The 20175-nt window shown below is 39.5% G+C and overlaps 1 protein-coding gene across 1 annotated transcript; it reads right to left on the bottom strand.

Annotated features, from left to right (window-relative positions):
• Nucleotides 1-1228: 1228 nt before the first annotated feature.
• On the bottom strand, nucleotides 1229-18859 carry vps37ba (VPS37B subunit of ESCRT-I a). The gene is made up of 4 exons (XM_084945272.1): nucleotides 18641-18859; nucleotides 10717-10888; nucleotides 5861-5943; nucleotides 1229-3718 (listed from the first exon to the last, which is right to left on the bottom strand). The coding sequence occupies exons 1-4, from the start codon at nucleotides 18743-18745 to the stop codon at nucleotides 3230-3232; spliced, it is 849 nt and encodes a 282-aa protein (XP_084801398.1). The 5' UTR covers nucleotides 18746-18859; the 3' UTR covers nucleotides 1229-3229.
• Between the last annotated feature and the right edge of the window lie 1316 nt (nucleotides 18860-20175).

Raw genomic sequence — 20175 nt, 5'->3', positions numbered from 1 at the left:
GGATTCGAACCCCCGACCTTCCGATCATAGGGCCACCACTCTACCTACTGAGCTATCCCTTCCCTTTATTTATTAGTACCCACAGAAGTGTAACTAAAGGGTCTCGTGTTTTTTTCTCAAGGAATAGCTTTGAATTCAGTAAAGGTGCACACTGTTGTGTTTCAGTGCAGGTCCAACAAGAGACAAAGTAGGTTTTTCCATTGCATGCATTCAAAAACACCTCTTATTAATACACAACATTTATGATGTAGTAGCCTATTTAACCTAATCATATTGTAGTGGACAACCACTCTGCATGGACATATGTTTATATCAAATAAATGTAGAGTTGAATTTGAAATTGTGATAGTTTTCTATACAATCTGCTGTATTTATTTTTAGTACAGTGCAGGCTGGGAAAAGCAGTTCTGAATATAATTCTGTTTTGTATGGCAGTGTGAATTAGATTAAGATACAGAAATCCAGAGTTTAGTTGTTTTTTCCCCCAGCTCATATATTTGTAGATTTAGAGCATCGTGCATAACTGTTGAGCCACCCCTCATTTCTTTATGCCTTCCTTAAAAGAATTACAAAGAAGTCTAACTCCTTTAAAGTGCTCTTGAGCAATAAGCCTCCAGGCTTTCTGTCAGTCTTTAAAAGTTTTTCTTTGGACACTAGCTGCTTTTCAGTTGAGTCTTTGTATCTGACCAATTTTACAGGAATGTTTTTTTTTGTTTTGTTTTGTTTGCTAAGCTACTTAACATTGACCCATGTATTCCAGCATAAAAAGGCACCAACCAAGGGATAGATCAAAGCTGTTTCTATGCACAATAGACAACAGACATAAAATAGCATTTTTGCTGCAACAAGGTGATTCCCAAAGCGCTATTAGCCTAAACCTAGAGGCATGGAGGACAAAAGAAGAAAGGGCAGGTTCAACAATCACGTACATCTGTTCACAAAAGATTTGTACAAACTGTTTGTGCCATTTATGTTTGCACCTTTCGATAAATTGCTGCACCTACTTTGCATTTTCCTGGAAAAAATATAGAAGAAACGAGGGGTGGTTCAAGACTTTTGCACATTACTGTGCGAACTGTGGCACTGTTGCCCACATTAGAGGACGTTTTCATTGCATAACAACTATGGAACACTAGATGGCAGTCTTATTTCATTGTCAAAAAGTAACAGGTCTGTGAAACTCTGAGGAAGCTGTGGATTACAAAGAAAGCCCTGCAAAAAAAACAGATACAAAAAGAACAGATTTATTGAACTTGAAAATAGCATTAAATTCCACTTAAACATTCATTATAAGTAAATACCTACAACATTACACTGAAATTATCACCAATCACATATAAAACCATGGATGCAGAGGATCAGTTCGAACACAAAAAGCAGCTCAAGAGCTAAAAAAAAAAAAAAAAAAAAAAAAAAAAAAAAAAGTAGTAGTATTAAATAGGAATCCTCAAAATGAACACAGAACAAAGGCCATGCACGAAAGAATTATCAGTTGTTAGTCGTTAGAAATGCTGGTTCATCGAGACGTTGATGCTTTAGCTTCTGCTTTTTCCTGCTGACATTTGCTTACATGTGAAGTTCAACCACATGAGACATGACACAAGTGATTGACGAGCCCTGTTATTTTACCAATTAAAGAGAAAAGGAAACACTAAATACAAAAACCAGTAAGATCCCTCCAGGCGTTGGAAGCAGAAATAAAAGCACCACTTGGCACAGAGCCTGGGGGAGTGTCCCGTCTCTCTGGCACATAAGTATGGGCTTTCTGCTACCGGTGAGAAAGCAAAAACAGTCAGGCTTTTTTTTTTTTTTTTTTCTTTTTCTAAACTGTCTCGTGGAACAGAGAGTCAGCGGGAGAGGGAGGAGATAATGCTCAACCTGTTTTGTTTTCATGTTAATCTGAAGCCGGGGCGTGAGGTGGGGATTCTCTATGTGAACATAAAGAAACTTGGAGTAGTCAGCAAGACGTCATCAACGTCACTTCAAGTGTAGGCACTCGTGGCTCTTCAACAGTGCACAGCGACCGCAGTCAGGAGGAGAGGGGGAAAAAAATTGATTTTTTTTCTCCAAAACAATTGCACCATAATAATGTTTCTCCCAAACCAGGTTAACCTCTGCCTCCCATCAGCACACCTGGCTTGCATGTACATAAGAAGAGTGTTTCAGCTCAATATCACAAACAGATACGTTAGGAACGATGGTACATAACCCTACTGTTTACATAAAAAATAAAAATAAAATAAAAAACTAACGCGGAATGATGTGGGAAGTCTTTGGTGCTCAGTGTGACAGAAAACTGATGAGATCCAAAGAACTGTTGGCATCACTTCCAACCCCAACTGAGGGTGTTAACGACATAAAAGAGGAGTGTAGCACAGGAACCCACAAACAAACAAACAAAACGAACAACAACACACATCTTGAGTGTACTGTATGGCTATACACGAATCCTTCATTATGCGAGGCCACACCGGCCTACTCGCTCTCTATTTCTTACAAGCTCAGCCTCCCATCGCCTTCCTCAACAACCCCTTTAAAAACTTGTGCCCTGAGATGGACCAGTCAGCCATTCTTTTACACGTGTCGATCAGTCTATCCTGGCTATTATTAACATAACTCAGTACGCTATCATAAGAAGATGCTGAAATTCAAAGATTTCTATGTACCTTATGAATGTTTCCTATTTAGAAAAGAAAAGAAAAGTCACAGCATAGATGCAGTTTTCGCCTGAATATTCTGGGAACTATTTTCATCTAAACTGCACAGTAATTAGGGTCTCTCCTTGCTTGCATTGAAGGTATCAGTAAATTAGTGCTCTGCAGATGGAAATGACTAATTGAACCCTTTTTTTTTTTTTTTTTTTGGAAAAAATCAAAAAGTTGAGGAACATGTTTGAGGAAAGGTGAGAAGATGGCTGGGAGACAGAAAGTGCTGATAAATGAGGAGTCCCAGCTCAGCAGCCTGCAGACTCACGCTGTCACCACAGCCTGCTGCGCTTCCCCTAAAGGTGCTCAGGCTGGACAAGAGTCGAAGACGAGCTCGTCGTTTTGTTGTTGGAGGATTGTTGGTGAGAATGAGATGTGAGCAGGAATCCATAGAGGTTTATTGGAGATCTGCTTCGGCTGACCAGACCAGCCGGTGCAGGTCTGCTTTCTTGTGTTGTGTTTGGTCGTAATCCAAGAAGGCAGACAACACAGTTCCAGTTCCAGTAGTGACAACTTTTTTAAATTTACTGCATGATGAATCCAGGCTGTGGGGCCATCCGGGGTGGGGCCCTCTGAGGCAAAGCAGGGGGGTACTGAGAGAGGTAGCTGTTGGGGTAGCCAGAGGGGATGTTGGGGAAGGGTTGCCCTGTTCGGGGAGGAATGGGTGGGTATTGAGATGCTGGGTACGAGAAGGGAGGCTGTGGCTCAGCGGTTGGAGGTGGACTTAGAATTGGTGCTGGCTGGGATGGAGGTGGCGGTGGCTTCCTTCTGGGCTGAGCGAGGGGGGAAGAGGAGCTGCTGCCAGCCTCGCTGAGGAGAGAAGCAGCTCCGGAGATTTCCTGAGAGCGGGAGGGAGGGACTGACAGCTGGGGCAGCCGCTGGCCCTTCATCACCATCTCCTGCAGCTTCTCGATTTTAACCCGTCTCAGGTGGGCCAGCTTCCTCTTGTTCTGGTAGGCATCGATAAACGAATCCAGAGTCATCTCCCCATCCAGTAAAGAATCAGCCATGTTCTGTGGACAGAAGGGATTTGGAGCAGAGTTAGAGAGAGAATAAACAAGGTTAATCCAAAAAAAATAAATAAATAAAAATGCTGAAAAAGTTTCCACTGAAATTACGCTGTCAGTGTGAATGGCTGCAATAAGAAAAGGGGTCTGGAAAATATATATATATTTTTTTTTAAACGTACAAAATATTTGCATAAATTTTAGGGCTCTGGTGGGTCAAAGTTTCTAAAAGCAGAACGGGACTTCCTTCTTCCCGACTGTCACAAAGTGCATGCTGATAAGGGATCCTCTATTCCTGATACTGTGGGGTTTCTACCTGGCTAAAAAAAAGTGTCTTGAGATAATGGCTTTTTGTGAACTGCTGCTACATGACTAAAACTGAATTGATAAGACAGAGAGTGTCGACATGAGTCACACTGATAGGAATAGCAACGCGGGAGAATCACTCACTGTTGACGAACGTAACATTTAAAATGATTCATCTAATGGTGGGTTCTCTGCTCACTCATTTCCATTTGGTAAAATATCACAAAAAGTGACAATTTTCCCACATAAACTGAGCGAACTAATTCAAATATCACTTCAACACTACACTACTAAACTATATTAACACTACTCATCAATGGCAGCAGCCTGCTCTCTATGTAGGTGAGGGACTGCATGCTTATATAAGAAGTCTGATATTTATCAGACACGTACAGAAGTACGAGTCTCATCTTTTCCACATCCATCCACCACATTTACAGTATATATTTTATACTGACAACAGTCAGTGTACAGTTATTGACTGAAGAATCGAAGATGGAGATAAATCATCAATCAGTGGGTTTGAAATAATGTAGCTCTGTGTTTGATGCTAGAAGACGCAAACCTTTTAGAAACACCAAGTAAAACAACGTCTGCTACACTTAGAGAACTGAGTATAAACACTGGCAACCATACCAGTTTACGAGTAGCTTGTATTCTAATGTTTTTATCATACCAGAAAAACAGCCGACGCACATCCTTGTTTCCAAATAAACTGGGATCACTTTAAAAATGCTGTCAGGACCTGATGCCATACAGTGATATACTTTACTCTGTCAACATTTGTGAAATGTAATGCTGCCATCCAAGTATCATTATTTTTAACAATACTTGCAACCAAAGAACTTCACGTGTGTGCTCTTGGGAGCATAAAGGGTAAAAGACTTGCACAGCAGCTGATTTTAAGCAGCCAGTCAGTGCAGAGACTAGCAGAAGAAATGTCACATTCTAATATGATCTGTGATCACACGCTCTTAAAAAAGTCAGAAGTTCAGCTGCACAAATCTGAGTTTTAACTCCTGCGTAATTAGGCCATGACTGTTCATACCAAAAATCACTATCACGACCATGATTACCACAAATGTTTTTGTAGAGGAAGTTGTAGAGGAAGTTTTGTTTTGTTTTAGGCTGCCCAGATTTACAGTTATTCAAGCTGTAAAACCGATTGCATATCCCTGACAAATTTATACTTAAGTAATTTGATTGATTTGGAGAATATGGCAAATGAATCCAGTGTGGGAAGTGCCTGGAATGTAGGAGGAAGTTTGTACTGACAAAGAATAGCTCAGAGTAGCTCATTAGAAGCAAGCTCATGTTTGGGAACTTCACCACTGTTATTAAAATGTCAACTGAGAACAACTCATAGCGAGCTACTGCAGAATGCGATTTACACCACACTGTATTGTTCCGTCTATATTTTACTGTTCCTTTGTGAGTTTAGATTTCTTATTGTATGCATTAGCTGTAGCACTCCTGTTTTGTTTTGTATTTTTGTGACATGTTAAGGCCTATTTAGGGTTGTGTGGTACTGGTTCATGTTAGGAGTTTCTGTAAAGTTCAAAAATAAATGAGAAAAACCAGATGTTGGAATATTTTTAAAGATAAGCACAGTTCTTACATGACTGTATAATCTGATGAAGAACACCTTAAAACACTGACGGGACAGGTAGCTGTCACCTCTATGTCAGCTATTCTGCTGCCCACATACTCTCCAACAGGGATCTTAGATATGAACAATGAAGCCTCTGTAGGAGAACACACCATCAACTGGAGCAGCAGGTAAAAGAATTACTGACCGAGGATACATGAAGTCATCTGTGATGACAGCTCAAGAATGCTTACCTCTGTTTCCTCCTCTATTTTGGCTCCTTCTGCCTGAAGCAGGGCCAGCAGAATATCGAGAGAAGTGTTTCCTGACTTGTGGTCTGTTGAAGAGGAAGACAGAGGAACGACACAAAGATTACTGTGCTGGGCCTGAACTGGGAGGAGGCGCGGTCGCTGTTGGCAGCAGTCAGTCAGAGTTAACCGTGCTTGTTATATAACCGGAATTGTTTTCCACAACGTAAGAAAGCAAATACAGGTAGCAAGTCAAACCCATAATTCTCTCATCTCTTGTGAGCTCTCTGATGTAAGTGAAGTAGTAGAGCTGTTCACAATCCTTCAGGCATTTGAGTCACGGGATGATTACGTAGTGTTTACACACTGCTCAAAGGAACACAAATGTATTCTCAAACCAAGGAGCTCATAAAAAGACATTGCTTTAAACATGAATGTTCTGGCATTAAAAGGTTTCAATGAGCCTGTTACACAAAGCTGAGGCGGGACGTGTGAATGCTGCCAGTCAGTGTCCGGGGACTGCCACTTCCAAACCGTCAGAGCACGTCTGTTTGCGGTGAACTTGCAAAGCTCAACTGAGTCAACTGAAACTGCCCTGGTGTCTCCAAGGAGGAGCACAGTTTTGTTTGTGTTTCTATGCAGGGATGAAAGTCTACACCAGCTGGAGCTGGGACTGCATCCTGACGGTGAGACCAAGAACACCAAACTACTCTCCATCTACACACAGTCAAGTCTAACCAGTCTAAATCAAGATTTCGAGCTGATATAGAGCAACACTGGTAAACATCCATGCTAGAAAGCTACCTGTAGCTCAAAAGTGCAAACATTAACATGCTGCCCCATGACAGCTGGAACAGACTATCTACTGGTCTAAGGGAGCTTGATTTCAAGAGAAAAATACAGTACAGGTTGGCTCATTGGTGGTCTATACTGAACAGCAGGCGTTCTTTGTTGCGATTGGTTACATTCTGACTGTATCTAAGGCAGAGACAGACTAGCTGTAGAGCTTCAAAAACGCTGCCATCGCTTGAAAAGTCCAAGACATTTTAAAGACAATCCGAGTGTCACTTCATTAATATATTACATTACATATATTATCATTATTATTATAACAACAAGCTTGGGTTCCCCAAAAGGAATTGCTAAAGCACCTAATCCTACCCCCTCATCTCAGTCTGGTCCCACTTTCCCTGGCAGCACCACTCTAAGATTTCCCAGCTGTCTGAACGTGTGCTTCCTCCCACATGAGACTAAGCACGCCAAGTTGTGTTCCAAGGCCACAGTCAAAGTCTCATGCAGCTTTTCTGGTGTATTAGTTCCGAATGTTGGGTCTTTTATTAAGGGAAACAGAAAACGAAGGAAGTTAGTGGTAACCTTTTTAATCAGTATGGGCGAACGCTGGGATAAAGAAGCTTCATTAAACGAATCCAAAGGTTGTGTGGAAAACATGACAGATAGTGAAGGCTTTTTCAGACACACCTTGTTAATAGTCTTGATAATTACACAGTGGGTGACTGTAGTTACCTGAACTACTGTCTAACCCTTTTAAACACTAACGCTGAAATGTACCAACACATGTTGTCCTTGTTGTGATCAGATCACATTTAACACACTAGCTGAGGACTTGAATACTAGCACAATGAGATTTAGCTTGACAGAGTCCACAAGAGCACACACACACACACACACGACGGTTTTAGTTAATGATCAACTTTAGATAAAAGCTGCAGCCTGGCCGCTTGTAATCTCATCAAGGAATAACACAATCTGTAAACAACTTTAACCCTTTCAGTACAAAAACCTTAAATAATGGACAGTATTTGATGCTCATCTTTACCACACGTGATGCTAAAGTGTGACAAGGTCATAAAACAGCCTTCTACGCTGAGTTTAAGTTTATGCTGTTAAGACTAAGACAAAAACATTCTTAGTGTATGTATCTTGTTTCAGATATTTCTTTCCACCTATGTTCAACAATTACTATAAGTTAAATCACTTGTCGCTAAACAGGTCAAGGTTAACCGTTATAGCCTATATTGCTTTCTCTTTATGCAGGATGTGAGCAAGAAACTCTGAGCGCTCACTTTCTTTGCACTTTTTTACGATCATCATCTACTACATCATATGTGCCAAATGCTGGAGACGTTTGATTCCACCATTAAGTTGCTGATAGAAGATCACTTCTTATTCTTTTAGGCCACTACAATGATAATGACAATAGTAGAAACAGACTTACAAAATTCATCATTTCCACTGACTTTGTGAAGAACAGGCCATCTCTACCTTTATTACCTACAGCAAACTTTCAGGAAATATAAGACAACGTAAAACTTTGGAAGCCCCGTGTTTAGAGGTCAGATTTTCCTGGAAATTCAAAGTGCTGCCCTTAGATTCCAAAAAACAAAAAATTTCATGCTTGACAAAAGCCTTTTTCCGGGATGAACTCCCATCTCTTATTGTTTCCACCTCGCTCCCATAACAAGGCAGATTCTCAGGCAGATCAGCGGCACTCTTTCGCACAAAGCTCCAATTCTCTGACTCAGTGGAGAATTGGGTGAACACAACACCAGTCTGGGCCTAGAGATCATGGGACGGCCATTTAGTAAATGAATCCACATCAACTTCTGCTGTGAATATGTGAAAAGGGGGAGTTGTTGGCTGGCCAGCCGGCCTGCCTGCCTGCCTCTCTCCCTCTCTCCCTCTCATCCTTCCAACTTCCACACTCCCTCCCACCCACTGTGGCTGTTTTATAGCAGCTTGCCTGGCAGCACAATGCTCCACTGAGGGCTGGCGTCCTCAAAGGCAGTGGATAGTGGTGATAGAAAAGAGGAGGAGTGCCTACTGGACAGTAAAGGGTAAAGCAGAGGCCATATAATTTCTGGAGAAAAAGACAGGAAATGAGGGAGAGCTGGTGTTTGACAATATGCAAACGAGCGCACAACAAGCTACTGTACATCTAATCTCCCATCTGGGTCAAATGACTGTTTCTCTCAGCTCTGAGCATCGCTGTCCCTCCCCAGCTACTCTCCAGTAAATCCACAACTAGGACAACTACTACATGGCAGGTGGGGGTGGGGGGCACTGGGTAACCTACATCTGACAAAAGCCACTTCATGCTGGCAAACAAAATCACAAGGTCACAAAAACACACTGGATTGGTATAATATCAGTCCAAGTACCAAGAAGAGAGCTTAAAATATTTGACACCGATAACACGGTAACAAGCAAAAAGATTCTTGAGAACTAAAACTTATTTAGTGGAACTTCATTTTCACAACACAGAAATCTCCCGTTGACTGTAACAACCTTTGAAAGCTGTGAGAGCCTGTCTTTCCAGCAGAGACGGAGCCAAAGTCAAACTTTTATCAGTGCACAAGAGGAATAAATGACTCGCATTCTATTCTGAGTGAGCTGCTTAGCAACCGTTGCGTCACCAAGGTCACAAACATCGTCACGCCGTCTTCTTCACACACTGAAGTGCTGTGAAGGTATGCCGGTGAGGGACGCTAAAAGCCTGTAACACTTTCATGAGTTTCTCAACCTGAGCTGCAGTTACATGTTGAACAGCACTTCTGGGAATAAGGCTGCTGAGGCCTTCTACAATAAATGTGACAACTGGTCAAACAGGTCTCTTGAGTGTGTGTTCATGTACACAAACAGAAGAAACAATGAGGAACAAAGGCTATGTACCACATCACCTTCCTAGCAACAGGAAACTGCTATCACCTTTAGTTTCTTAGTGTTTCCTCACCAAGTATGACCATACTGTGTGTTCTGCAGCACACCCATAATGATATGTTGATTACATCAAACAGGTAGCGTAAAAACTATAACAGAAGCTGTTTTTGACTGGATCACATAGATAGATCTACATAGATAGAATCACGTCAGGACACTGAAATAATAATAAACCCTAAAATAATCCTAAACAGGTCTTAAAAATACCCCAGACATTTTCATAGTCAACAGTGACTATGAAATGACAGTTGTGTTGTGACTGGTTACCTTTAAGTCTCACGTAAATAGGAAGACTGATTAAAAAAATAAATTAAAAAAAAAATTAAAAAAAAACACCACCACAAAAAAAAAAGCCCCACAAAAAAACAAAAACAAAAAAAACAAAGCAGAAACTTAGAGAGAACTTTGGCACTTACACGGGTAAAAACAAAGTAAGATTAACTAAGCATTTCCACCACTAGATCAGTAAGTAACCAAACCCATCTCCTCATTCGCCAATTAGGGTTTTAAAAAAGAAAAGTGATCCATTCCTCGCCGCCGTCATCAAAGTTTAGAGAAGGGTGATGGGGACGTTGATCACTGGCACTATAACCACTTCAATTTTTTTTTTTTTTAACTCAAATGTTAAAAAATGTGAAGGAAATAAAAATAACTGATTCCACTACTAATCAATGAATAGAACAAAAGATATTAAAAAGATTAAATAAGGTCCCCTGTTTATCATTTGCAGTCTGAGACAGAGTAGCTCAGGCATGACTTGCTTCCGTTTCTAAATGCAAACAGAAATGTTCACTCTGTTCAGAAATGATGTGAAGGCCTTGTGCACAGATATTTAAATGTACTTACTGTTAGGATGTTAATATGTGAGAGTAAACTTGTTTTCCCCACAGTGTACTACAATAATGCAACAAGGAGTTTAAAAAGCACAGCTGCGATTAGCAACACACCCTGTGTGTGTGCCTTTTCTGTTTCAGGCTGTTCCCTTGAGCATTTCTGCAAGTATCACTTCTCAGTGACTTCATGGATAACAGTGTTCAAATTTCCTTTGGACGTTAAAAATTCAAGACAAACCGTTCAATAAAAAATGCCTCTAAAACTCTCTCTCCACACTGCTGCTGCCGTACCTAAGGTGGACTTGCGGAGTTGATAGGATTCAAAGCCCTCCTGCAGACTGCTGTAGCACTTGATGAGCTGCTCTTTCTTGTGCTCCAGTCTGGGCTGCAGGGCAAGGTTTTGCTCTGCCAGGGTTCGGTTGTTGCCCAGTGTCCTCTCCTTGTTCTGCTGGACTTCTTGGATCTACAAAACAAGAAATAAGTGTTATTAATATCTGTCTTGGGGAAAATGTCCTTTTTCAACACTGAACACCGATATAATCATCCATAATTAAAATGTTTGGTTAGAGGAATCTCCTACAAACATCTGCACATGTTTAGAAAGACAAATTCTGGCCATGAAAACCCAAACTTCATCTGCCTTGATCGACACCAAATATTCAGTATTTTTAAACGGCTTTAACCAAGCAGCAACATGCATGAAAAACAATCTATATAAACAAAAAAGAAAGTCCTGAAAGGCCTTGCTCAAAGCTATAGTTTGTCATTTTGGATATTTTCCATCTAAAAAGAAAAATATCATAATTGGTCAAATTTAAACTCTTTAAAGTTTTGAGTAGAGCAGCAGACAACAAAAACAATATAAAGAGAGGAAGCACGAACCTTCCTAACTGGTACACTTTATTAGCAAACAATGAGCCTGACGTGAGGACACGACTTTGATTTGTCATGGCAGGAAACCTGCAGGTCAAATCATGTTCTGGGCTCCAATCCATTCAGGTGTGTAAACACCTGTTTCCTGATGACTCACTTGCATTACATTAAGCACTGACTACGGAACTGTGCAAAAGTCTTTGAGCCAGCCTCATTTCTTTATATTTTGCTTGGAAAATGGGGAACGGGTGCAGCGATTTATTGATACGTGCCAGCTTGCATGGAAATACAGTATGTAAGACAGAAACAGAGTTTGTACAATTCCAATATAATAGAAATTCTCCTCATTTCTATTCTTCAGAAATAATTCCCTGGGCTCCTTGGTGGATATTCCAAAGGCATTAGTTGAACGTTGGCTGGCTGTTTTTCCATTTGGGGCTTTTTTCGATTCAGGTATGTTTTTACTGCAGTAGAAAAAGGAGAAACCAGAGCAGCAATTTATTGCTGAAGACTGGTAGTGTTCTATTGTGTGGTCTTCTATCCAGGTATGCTTTTACTACATTGTTGTGTTTGTACATGTTCCCAGACACTTTTCAGATTCTTTTACACAGTGACTCGAATTCTTAGATTTTTCTGTGCTCGAAATTCTATTAGTTTTGAGAAGATCCCAACACCACTGGCTGAATTGCAGCCCAAACAAAGACAGAGCATGACAGTTAGCTGTAGACATTGACTGTTATATCTAAAAAAAATTTTTTTATTTGGATTTACAATTAAGAGTAGTTTCTTAAGAGCTACCCTTCCACTGAGACCATTTCTAATGAGACTTCAGGGCAGAGTAGATGGATCAGTTGAAGGGCCAGATGCATCTCTCAGGGCTTACCTCCCCATTTCTGGCAATACTGTTCACCTGATTTTTTTTATTAATAGCTATTTAGGAATTAAATTCAATTTTATTTATAAAGCGCCAAATCACAACAACAGTCGCCTCAAGGCACTTTATGTTGTAAGGCATACATACAGAGAAAAATCCAACAATCATATGACGTCCTATGAGCAAGCACTTTGGTGACAGTGGGAAAGAAGAATTCCCTTTTAACCGGAAGAAACCTCCAGCAGAACCAGGCACAGAATCACCTTGCTGGGAAATAATTACTATTTTATGCCTGTTAAACTGTGTTATATTTAGCATTTTTCAAAGATTAAGCTAAAGAAATGGGAATAAATTATGCCATATTTTTCAGACTATAAGGTGCACTTAAAATCCTTAAATTTTCTCAAAAATTGACAGTGCGCTCAGAATCCACCTTATGGTCTGAAAAATACAGTATGTGTTTTGTGGGAGGCTGCTTGTAATGAAGTGCATGAAGATTAAATTTAAAATGTGTTCTTTGCCAAGTTATCCGTTGTGTGCAGACGAGTTAAAATGTTTTGGTGTGTGATAAGTAGCTCAACAAAATGTTTTTTCTGAAAATGCTCAAGGACTGGACTGAAAATGAGTGCAAAAGCAGTCCAAAGAAAAATACCCTGCAAGCAAAACATAAAGAAACAAGAGGTGGCTCAGACCTTTGCACAGTCCTGTACACCTACAATCAAACCAGTTGTTTTTTAATAATAGTGCAAAATTTTACAAAATGACAAGAAGATCATTTAGATAGGAAAGAAACGATTCCATTTGTAATTCTAAAGCCAAGATATGAAGGATTTCCTTTTTTTCCACATTAATGTTAGTGCACACACTTGACAATTTTATCAGAATATACTGTCATATCAATGCTAATACAATTAATAATACAACTAACAACAGTTTTGTTTTCAAATATCATGCCAAAAATGTTTCAGTCTTTAAATTTTCAGTCTATGAAATAAAATTTAAAAAAAAAAAAAAAAATAGCAGGAAAAAAAAAATACCTGTAACAATTCTGAAGAATCTTAAGTGACATCTTCAAATATGTTTGGCTGCAAGACCAAAGGCTTTCTCTTCTGTACAAATGTAACAAAGAACAGCTAGGACTTTTATATGAGCGGCAATTTGCAAAGGTTTTGTTTTATTAGTATCTTACATAAATGTTCCCACACATAGGTGCACATTTTGTTTTTTTCATTGTTGCTCAGCAGATCGTTGTAATTCTGAAAACACTTGATACAAGAAATCTTAAAGAAATTATTAACTCATGAACTGTTACAAACAGTCGACAAAAGAGACAAAAATCAGGCTTTTAAATGACTGAAAGTGTAACAGTGTTGCCAACGACCCTAGAATAAGACACAAGCAAGTCAAAATGGTTTTTGCTCTCTATTCTGCTCAGTGTGGGAAAGTAGAACAGAATAATTGAAAATTAGACTGCAGAATATATTTATTACCCACTTTTAACCACTTGTTAACCTCAACATGCACAGTGGGCAGGAAGCAATGACTATATAAGCTTCTCTACCTGGAAAAAGCCATGAATGAGCTCATATGACTGTTGGTAATACTCAAAAAAAAAAAACATCTACTACTTGTGCAGTCTTAGCTAGAGGACCAAAACAAAGACATGAGACAAAAATGCTGGGGGCACAGTAGCAATTTGAACCGCGCTGATGTTTGGAGTGATGTGTATTATTACAGAGTGACTTGACTCACAATGCAGCAACTTATGATTCAATGTTAATATCATGAATACTAAAAGGAATATATATATATATATATATATATATATATATATATATATATATATATATATATATATATATATATATATATATAGTGTGATGTATCTATCGAGAGAGAGATATGATGATACAATGTCATCATTTTTTTTCCACTGTGGAAAACTCCATCCACGACTGTTTTTAAATGACGAGTTGTTGAATAATTGGTGGAGTATTACGTCAACACAAATATGAACTGAAACAATGGAGACAAATGGGATAAACAACATGTTACAGTTGGAACAGCGGGGGATTAAAGAAGAAAAAAAATCTCTTGTTCCTTCTCTGATGACTCATTTCACACATCCAACATGTTCTATGTGCAAACTCAACTAGGACTGGGCGAGAACACAGGAAAACTCTAAAAATACTCCACAGCGCAGGCCAGGCTTATGGAATAGTTTCTAAAAGTAGTCAGTGGTTGGACTGAATGAGGGGAGGCAACATTTTATGCAGTAAAAGCAGCTAAAGAAGTCTACTATAACTACAATTTGCACCATCACATCTCCAGGTGACTGGTCTTCCTACTGGAAGATCTGATTTGCTCATTCATTACGGCCCCACTAGCGATGCAGAGCTTTAAATAGCATCTATAACTGCAGGCTTGTTCTGTCAGAGCAAAACCATATTATTGTTTACTTGCGGAAATGCTCTACATTGCTGCCCTCCCTCCTGAAATAATGACAACGAATGTAGGTCAAGCGCTTGCCTGGATGGACCACAGACCTGAACTTTGGAGATGCTGAAATAACCACAACTGAATTCAGGTCACTGTAACGCAGCACTCACAAAAACATGAAAAAAAAAAACAAACTAGAATCACATCTTGCATCGGTTATGGAAGTGAGAAATAAAATTATGAAGTCTGAAACTGCAGACTGGCTGCAGAGTTCTCAAGTGGAAAGGTGAAAAGTTCAGGCTCTTTCAAACCATGGGTAAGAAGAATTCCACTTAGAGAAGAGGAACAATTGTGTACAACGTAGAAATGACACTGTAGTGCAAATGCAGTCCAGTACAGTTCTGCATGGACTCTTGAAACAACATCACACTGTCTGAACGTTTAGACACAGCAAAACTGATTTGGTATAAAAGTCTAAAGACGCAACTGTTCAGTTATTTCTAGTAATCAGGATTCTTAGGTTGCTGGCACAAAAAGGGGAATTATATGGTCGATAACAAGTACTGTAGATCCAAACACCAGTGTGGAAGATGCATCCTGCATCTAAGATGCTATTCCAACGCCTCAGTCCTTTTTTGTTGTTTTGAGATAAAGTGAAAGGTTTTACTGAAGGAGACCATGCACCTGCCATTGCATGGTCAATATCAGGTGCTACAAGTCAAAGCAGTAGTACCAAAGTCTCAATTCTCTCGTTACTGTTACTGAGCTAACAAGCTATCCCAAAGCTAGATAACCTAGCACTGTTTTCCTAGCTCTTCAACAACATGATCAAAAGGATGACCCCCGACTTTCCTTTGTCATCATTACAAAAAAATAAGAATGATTATGTACACTCCCCAACTAAACAAACCTTGAGCAAGACACTTTCCTGTTTACTGAAGGTCTCAAAATAATAAAAAGCCATCTTTATCTTAGCTGGCTTCAAAATGGACAGTAAAATAAGCATTTAAAAAACCCATCAGGAAATGTTTTATAGAAGTGCTTAATTCTTAACCCTTAGATACAGTTTGGGTTAAATTTGACTACATATGGTGCACAACAGGAGAAGTAGAGGTCAGACAGAGGGTGGGGGGGGGAACCGTGACACATAGGCACAGTCCACCTGCAATGTAACCAAATAATCTCAAAATAAACAAACTAGAATCCTTTTACTGTGAACTAACAGAGTAAAGGTGAGGTTGGGAGGAACATAAGGTTATACAAGCACCTGAGCTGCCATTTTAGTGAGCCTGGGAAAACTGCACGTCCCACACACGCGAGGTTTCCTGCCACTGCTTTGGAATGCAAAGACTAGTTTATAATAAGCTGTGTTCTAATTGTTGAATAATATTTGTAAATACAGACGGCATGGATTTTTCATGTTTTAGGTAAAACAACACGTGATGTAGTGTGAGATGTTTTTCTCCAAAAATGAACATAGAAAAACCTTCAAAAAATATTCTCTGTCTGAACACTGAAAAAAATAATTAAGGAGTAATTGTCCATTTATTATTGTCAGATGGGCTTTTTATACATTCTTAAGAGAGCTTTGGCTCTTTGGTCAGCATTTCTTTTAAATGTGCTTATAAATAAAATGCCTTGACTTGTAATGGAGAGAATACCTTGCATTGTATGGTTAATTACTTTAGAATAGCCTTGTATCCCACCAATTTCTGATATTCCAGGTTTGACGGACGCTCGTGCTACATAAGTTAGCTGCTAGGTCTTCATTGACACCATGACATGTTACTGGCATCATTAGTAAAACCTGAAAATGTTTGATTACACCTCCAAATAACAGACTACAACCTTCACCAGCACAATTCCTGGATTAGTGAAGGTCTTAAAAGATAAGCCACATTAATCTTAATTCAAAACAGACAGCATAATGGAAAGCTGGCTCTTCGCCAACACCATCAACAGGATTGGTATGGGTATAATTTGTATCATTAAGAAAGCAAGTCAATGTCTGATTACACCCACAACCACACAGACCTTGAAGTGATACTTCCTGGTTTACACAATGGACAGCATAATAGAAAGTCTAAATATGCTGAAACATCAGTGAGAATTATCAAATAAAACTGGGTAATCAACATCCTAGCAGCCTAGTGAAGCGTATCTGCAATTCTTAGTCGTTCAAAAACAGGACGCACTGAAACTAAACAAATTCACAAAAGGGCTATTTGCATTATTCAAATGCCAACACAGCCAGTGTGTTTTTTACAGAACAAGAAGATTGTTGCTTACAGAAAAGCGTACAGTGCCTCTCAGCACTCATGTTTCATTCAGTGCCTTATGACACCTACTGCCTTTGTTCTTATCCACTGTACTGTGAGCAAAAAACTTCCCAGACAGTTTCAAGTGTGGTTCAGGCATGTTTTTAAGTGTCCCATTCTCTTGAATATCTCCTGTAATCTTATGACTAACACAAGTCAACAGCTGCAGTGTCATTCCTGTTCCTCCCTCTCTGTAACCTATGGGACTTGGGAAAACGAAACCATAGAGACAATCAGACAGGGTGTGGATGAAAAACAGGAGCGACAACACAAAAGACCAACTCACAGCTCAGCATTCATCCAAATGCCAAAGGCCTGTAGTCTTGCGTCTTGTAGTCGAGCTGAAACTGTCATTATGTTGATATACAGAAGCTTGTGCTCGAGTTTCTCAGCTCTGTGAATAGAGGCTTTTCATCACCTCTCAGGCAGCGAGTCACTATTGCGCAAAAAAAAACTAAGCTAAAATTAGACAACACCTCAGCGTCATGACAACAGACAAGAAATTCCCAAGTCCTGACAATGTGCATTTAATGTTTGTGATAAACAGTCAGGTCCAAGCTGTTGGGTGAAAAGCGGAGCACTTGGTAGGGAAAACGTTCCAGCAGCTGTGGTGGGCAGGGGTACAGTTAATCTACTTATATAATACACTGTATTGGCTACTCAGGAGTATTCACCCTGAGTACAATTAAAATTATATTCAGTGCCAAAATTAAACTCATATTCACAATAATTAATAAATAATTATGATCTTGTAATAAAATGTATATGAATAAGAAGGGTGACCAATTTGACTTTAACTATTTTAAGTATATTTAATGCTAATTTTGTTTGCATTACCTAAGTAGGATTGTGGCTTTTACATAAGAAACCGTAAATAATGTTACCTAGACTTGCTTTCTACGCTTTTTAAAATTTTAATCTGATTATCCATCCTTCCTGGAGAGGGAGTGGTGGTGGGGGAGTCTTGTTTTGGGGTCATTTTCCCCCCAATGCTCTCCTATTGAAATATCCTGGAAACGCCCCTGGTGGCGGGGCTGATTCAGCAGGAGAACATAAGGGAAGATTAAAACCCTCAGTGGAAGAGACGGTTTTAGAAAGAGAAGCAGCAGCCGCAAGGGAAATAATCAAAAGGGCAAATCCTGTATAAAATGCTAATCTTTTAGCCTTTCGTCTTAATATGCCAAATATCTGTCTGCGCTTTAACCATTCTGGGCAGCATGGCTGTAATCGTTGTGCGTATGGGGGGAAAGTGGGGCTTATCAGAAAGACAGACTTATGACACCGTGAAAAGAAACTGCTGAGTCCTTGTGCTGCTGGAGCAGAGCCAGGCAGTCAATATATGAGCCAAAATGTAACTATTAAGTCGTACTCTTGCATGTGATTACTACAAAATATTGACAGGCTTTGTTATCTGGGAAACGAAAGGTTTGTGGAGAAGCTATGTCGAAACCTTGGAACTCCGTAGCGTTAAAACTTAAGACAATGCTCCGGCCCGTTGTTAACCCTGTTTTGGGCTACGAGACGTGTAAGTTCGCTTGACAACACACGTTCAACATTAAATCCTCACCGCGACCAGAAACAGCCATTTCCAGTAACTGAACCCAGCGAGTGTTGGGAAAGCACAACAAAGGCTTGAGGGAAAAAAACACAGACACAGTGGCCGAGAAAGGGGAGTCAGTAGCTAACACTGGACTACAAAAGATTTACATACCTCGTCCATCTCCTGTACCATTTTTGTGAGCTTCTCGTCGTCCTCAAGAATTTCGTTGAGCTGAACCAACGTGTACCCGCTCAACTTGTTGGAAAAACTAGACATTTTAGCTGCTGTTGTGTGTTTCTCCTCCGCTGTGGTCCCTCTCTTCTCGCCTCAAATTGTGACAGCTGACTGAGCTTCCCTTACAGGAAGTAGAGAGAATACAGGCCTAGTGCCGCCTTCAGGTGCTGTCAGAAATATTGCTTTCGATGGGAAAATGAACCAATAGTGTACGATCCAACGAGGCAGGAGTGTCAAACTCATTCCGAGTTCATAGGCCACAAACCAAAATTACATTTCTTTATGATTTTAGCAACATACAGAGGTTATAGACTGTACGTAAAAGATGGGTACGTAATAGTTTAGATTTGATTTGTGTGGCCTGAATTGACGGAATTAAATGTAAGGTATTAAGCTAGCAATCTTTCTTATTAAAATGTACCCGAAAACTGCATGGTGCAATGCAGACAGACATCTATCAGTTAAAGCTAAGACTGATAAAATACTAGAGTTTCATTGACTTTTAGAGACAACCCTCATATGGCCATTACAGGAACTGCACTTGTTGGTAAATCCACCAATATCATTGTCACTATCACCACCTTCACCTTCATTACTATATTAATAAAATCAGTATTATTGTTAATACTATTATTTCGAAATACTGTATGTTATTAGTGTAAATGTAATTCACGCTGTCTCCACATGTTCACTCTCTTTAACCAAGGCCTTTAAACACAGCTACATGTGAACTATTATGCTTGAGAATAGCTTTATAAGTCAAAGTCACTTCACAAACAGCAGGTGGGCAGGACTTATAAGCTCACAACCAGAGCTGTATGCCTGTGATGACCATATTGGGGATATCCATTCTCAGTGGCAACGTACAGAGCTAGAGCAAAGAATCTGTCTGAAGTATCAGAAGCCATTTTTGACCCACAGGGATTACTTATACATACAGTGACTTCATTATTTGAAACTTTGTTCATGTTCGATAAGAACATCAACTATTAAACATAAATATTTATTTGGAATGTGTTTATTTGGAATGTTTTATTTTTGAAGTACAAAAATAACATGAAATGTTGAAAGTGACAAAAAAAAACCAACGTAAAAGACCATTAAAAACCATTTAAAAAATACGCATTTAGATTACAATATATATAGTGTAACAAAAAATGGTATAGGAGATGGACGAGGTATGTAAATCTTTACCCCTATATATTGTAATCTATATACAGTGTATATAGTTGAATTTTTTTTTTTTTTTTTTTAATGTGAGAACAGGAGCATGCTTCCCATATGTGGCATCATGGTTTTCTTTTAACAGCACTCTACAAGCTTTTGGGAACTGAGAAGACCAATGCTGTAGTTTGATAACTTGATCTTAGATTTCAGCTGCTCTGCAGCTCATGAATGCTTTGTCAGGTAACAGTAGGCCAAATATTTCCAGTGGGTGACAGTTCTGGGCTGCAGGCAGGCCAGAGTAGAAC

Source organism: Perissodus microlepis, chromosome 12 (genome assembly GCF_051167445.1).
Source record: "Perissodus microlepis isolate ML-2025 ecotype Zambia chromosome 12, ASM5116744v1, whole genome shotgun sequence".
NCBI lineage: Eukaryota > Metazoa > Chordata > Actinopteri > Cichliformes > Cichlidae > Perissodus > Perissodus microlepis.
Note: the sequence above shows the minus strand (reverse complement) of the source record. Positions and strands in the feature narration are given on the sequence as shown.

Coding starts and splice junctions, on each gene's coding strand:
- vps37ba (XM_084945272.1), bottom strand. CDS start 18,745: ATGTCTAGTTTTTCCAACAAGTTGAGCGGGTACACGTTGGTTCAGCTC. Junction 5,944..10,716: donor ACTCCGCAAGTCCACCTTAG/GTACGGCAGCAG, acceptor CCTCTTCAACAG/ACCACAAGTCAGGAAACACT. Junction 3,719..5,860: donor AAATAGAGGAGGAAACAGAG/GTAAGCATTCTT, acceptor TTCTGTCCACAG/AACATGGCTGATTCTTTACT.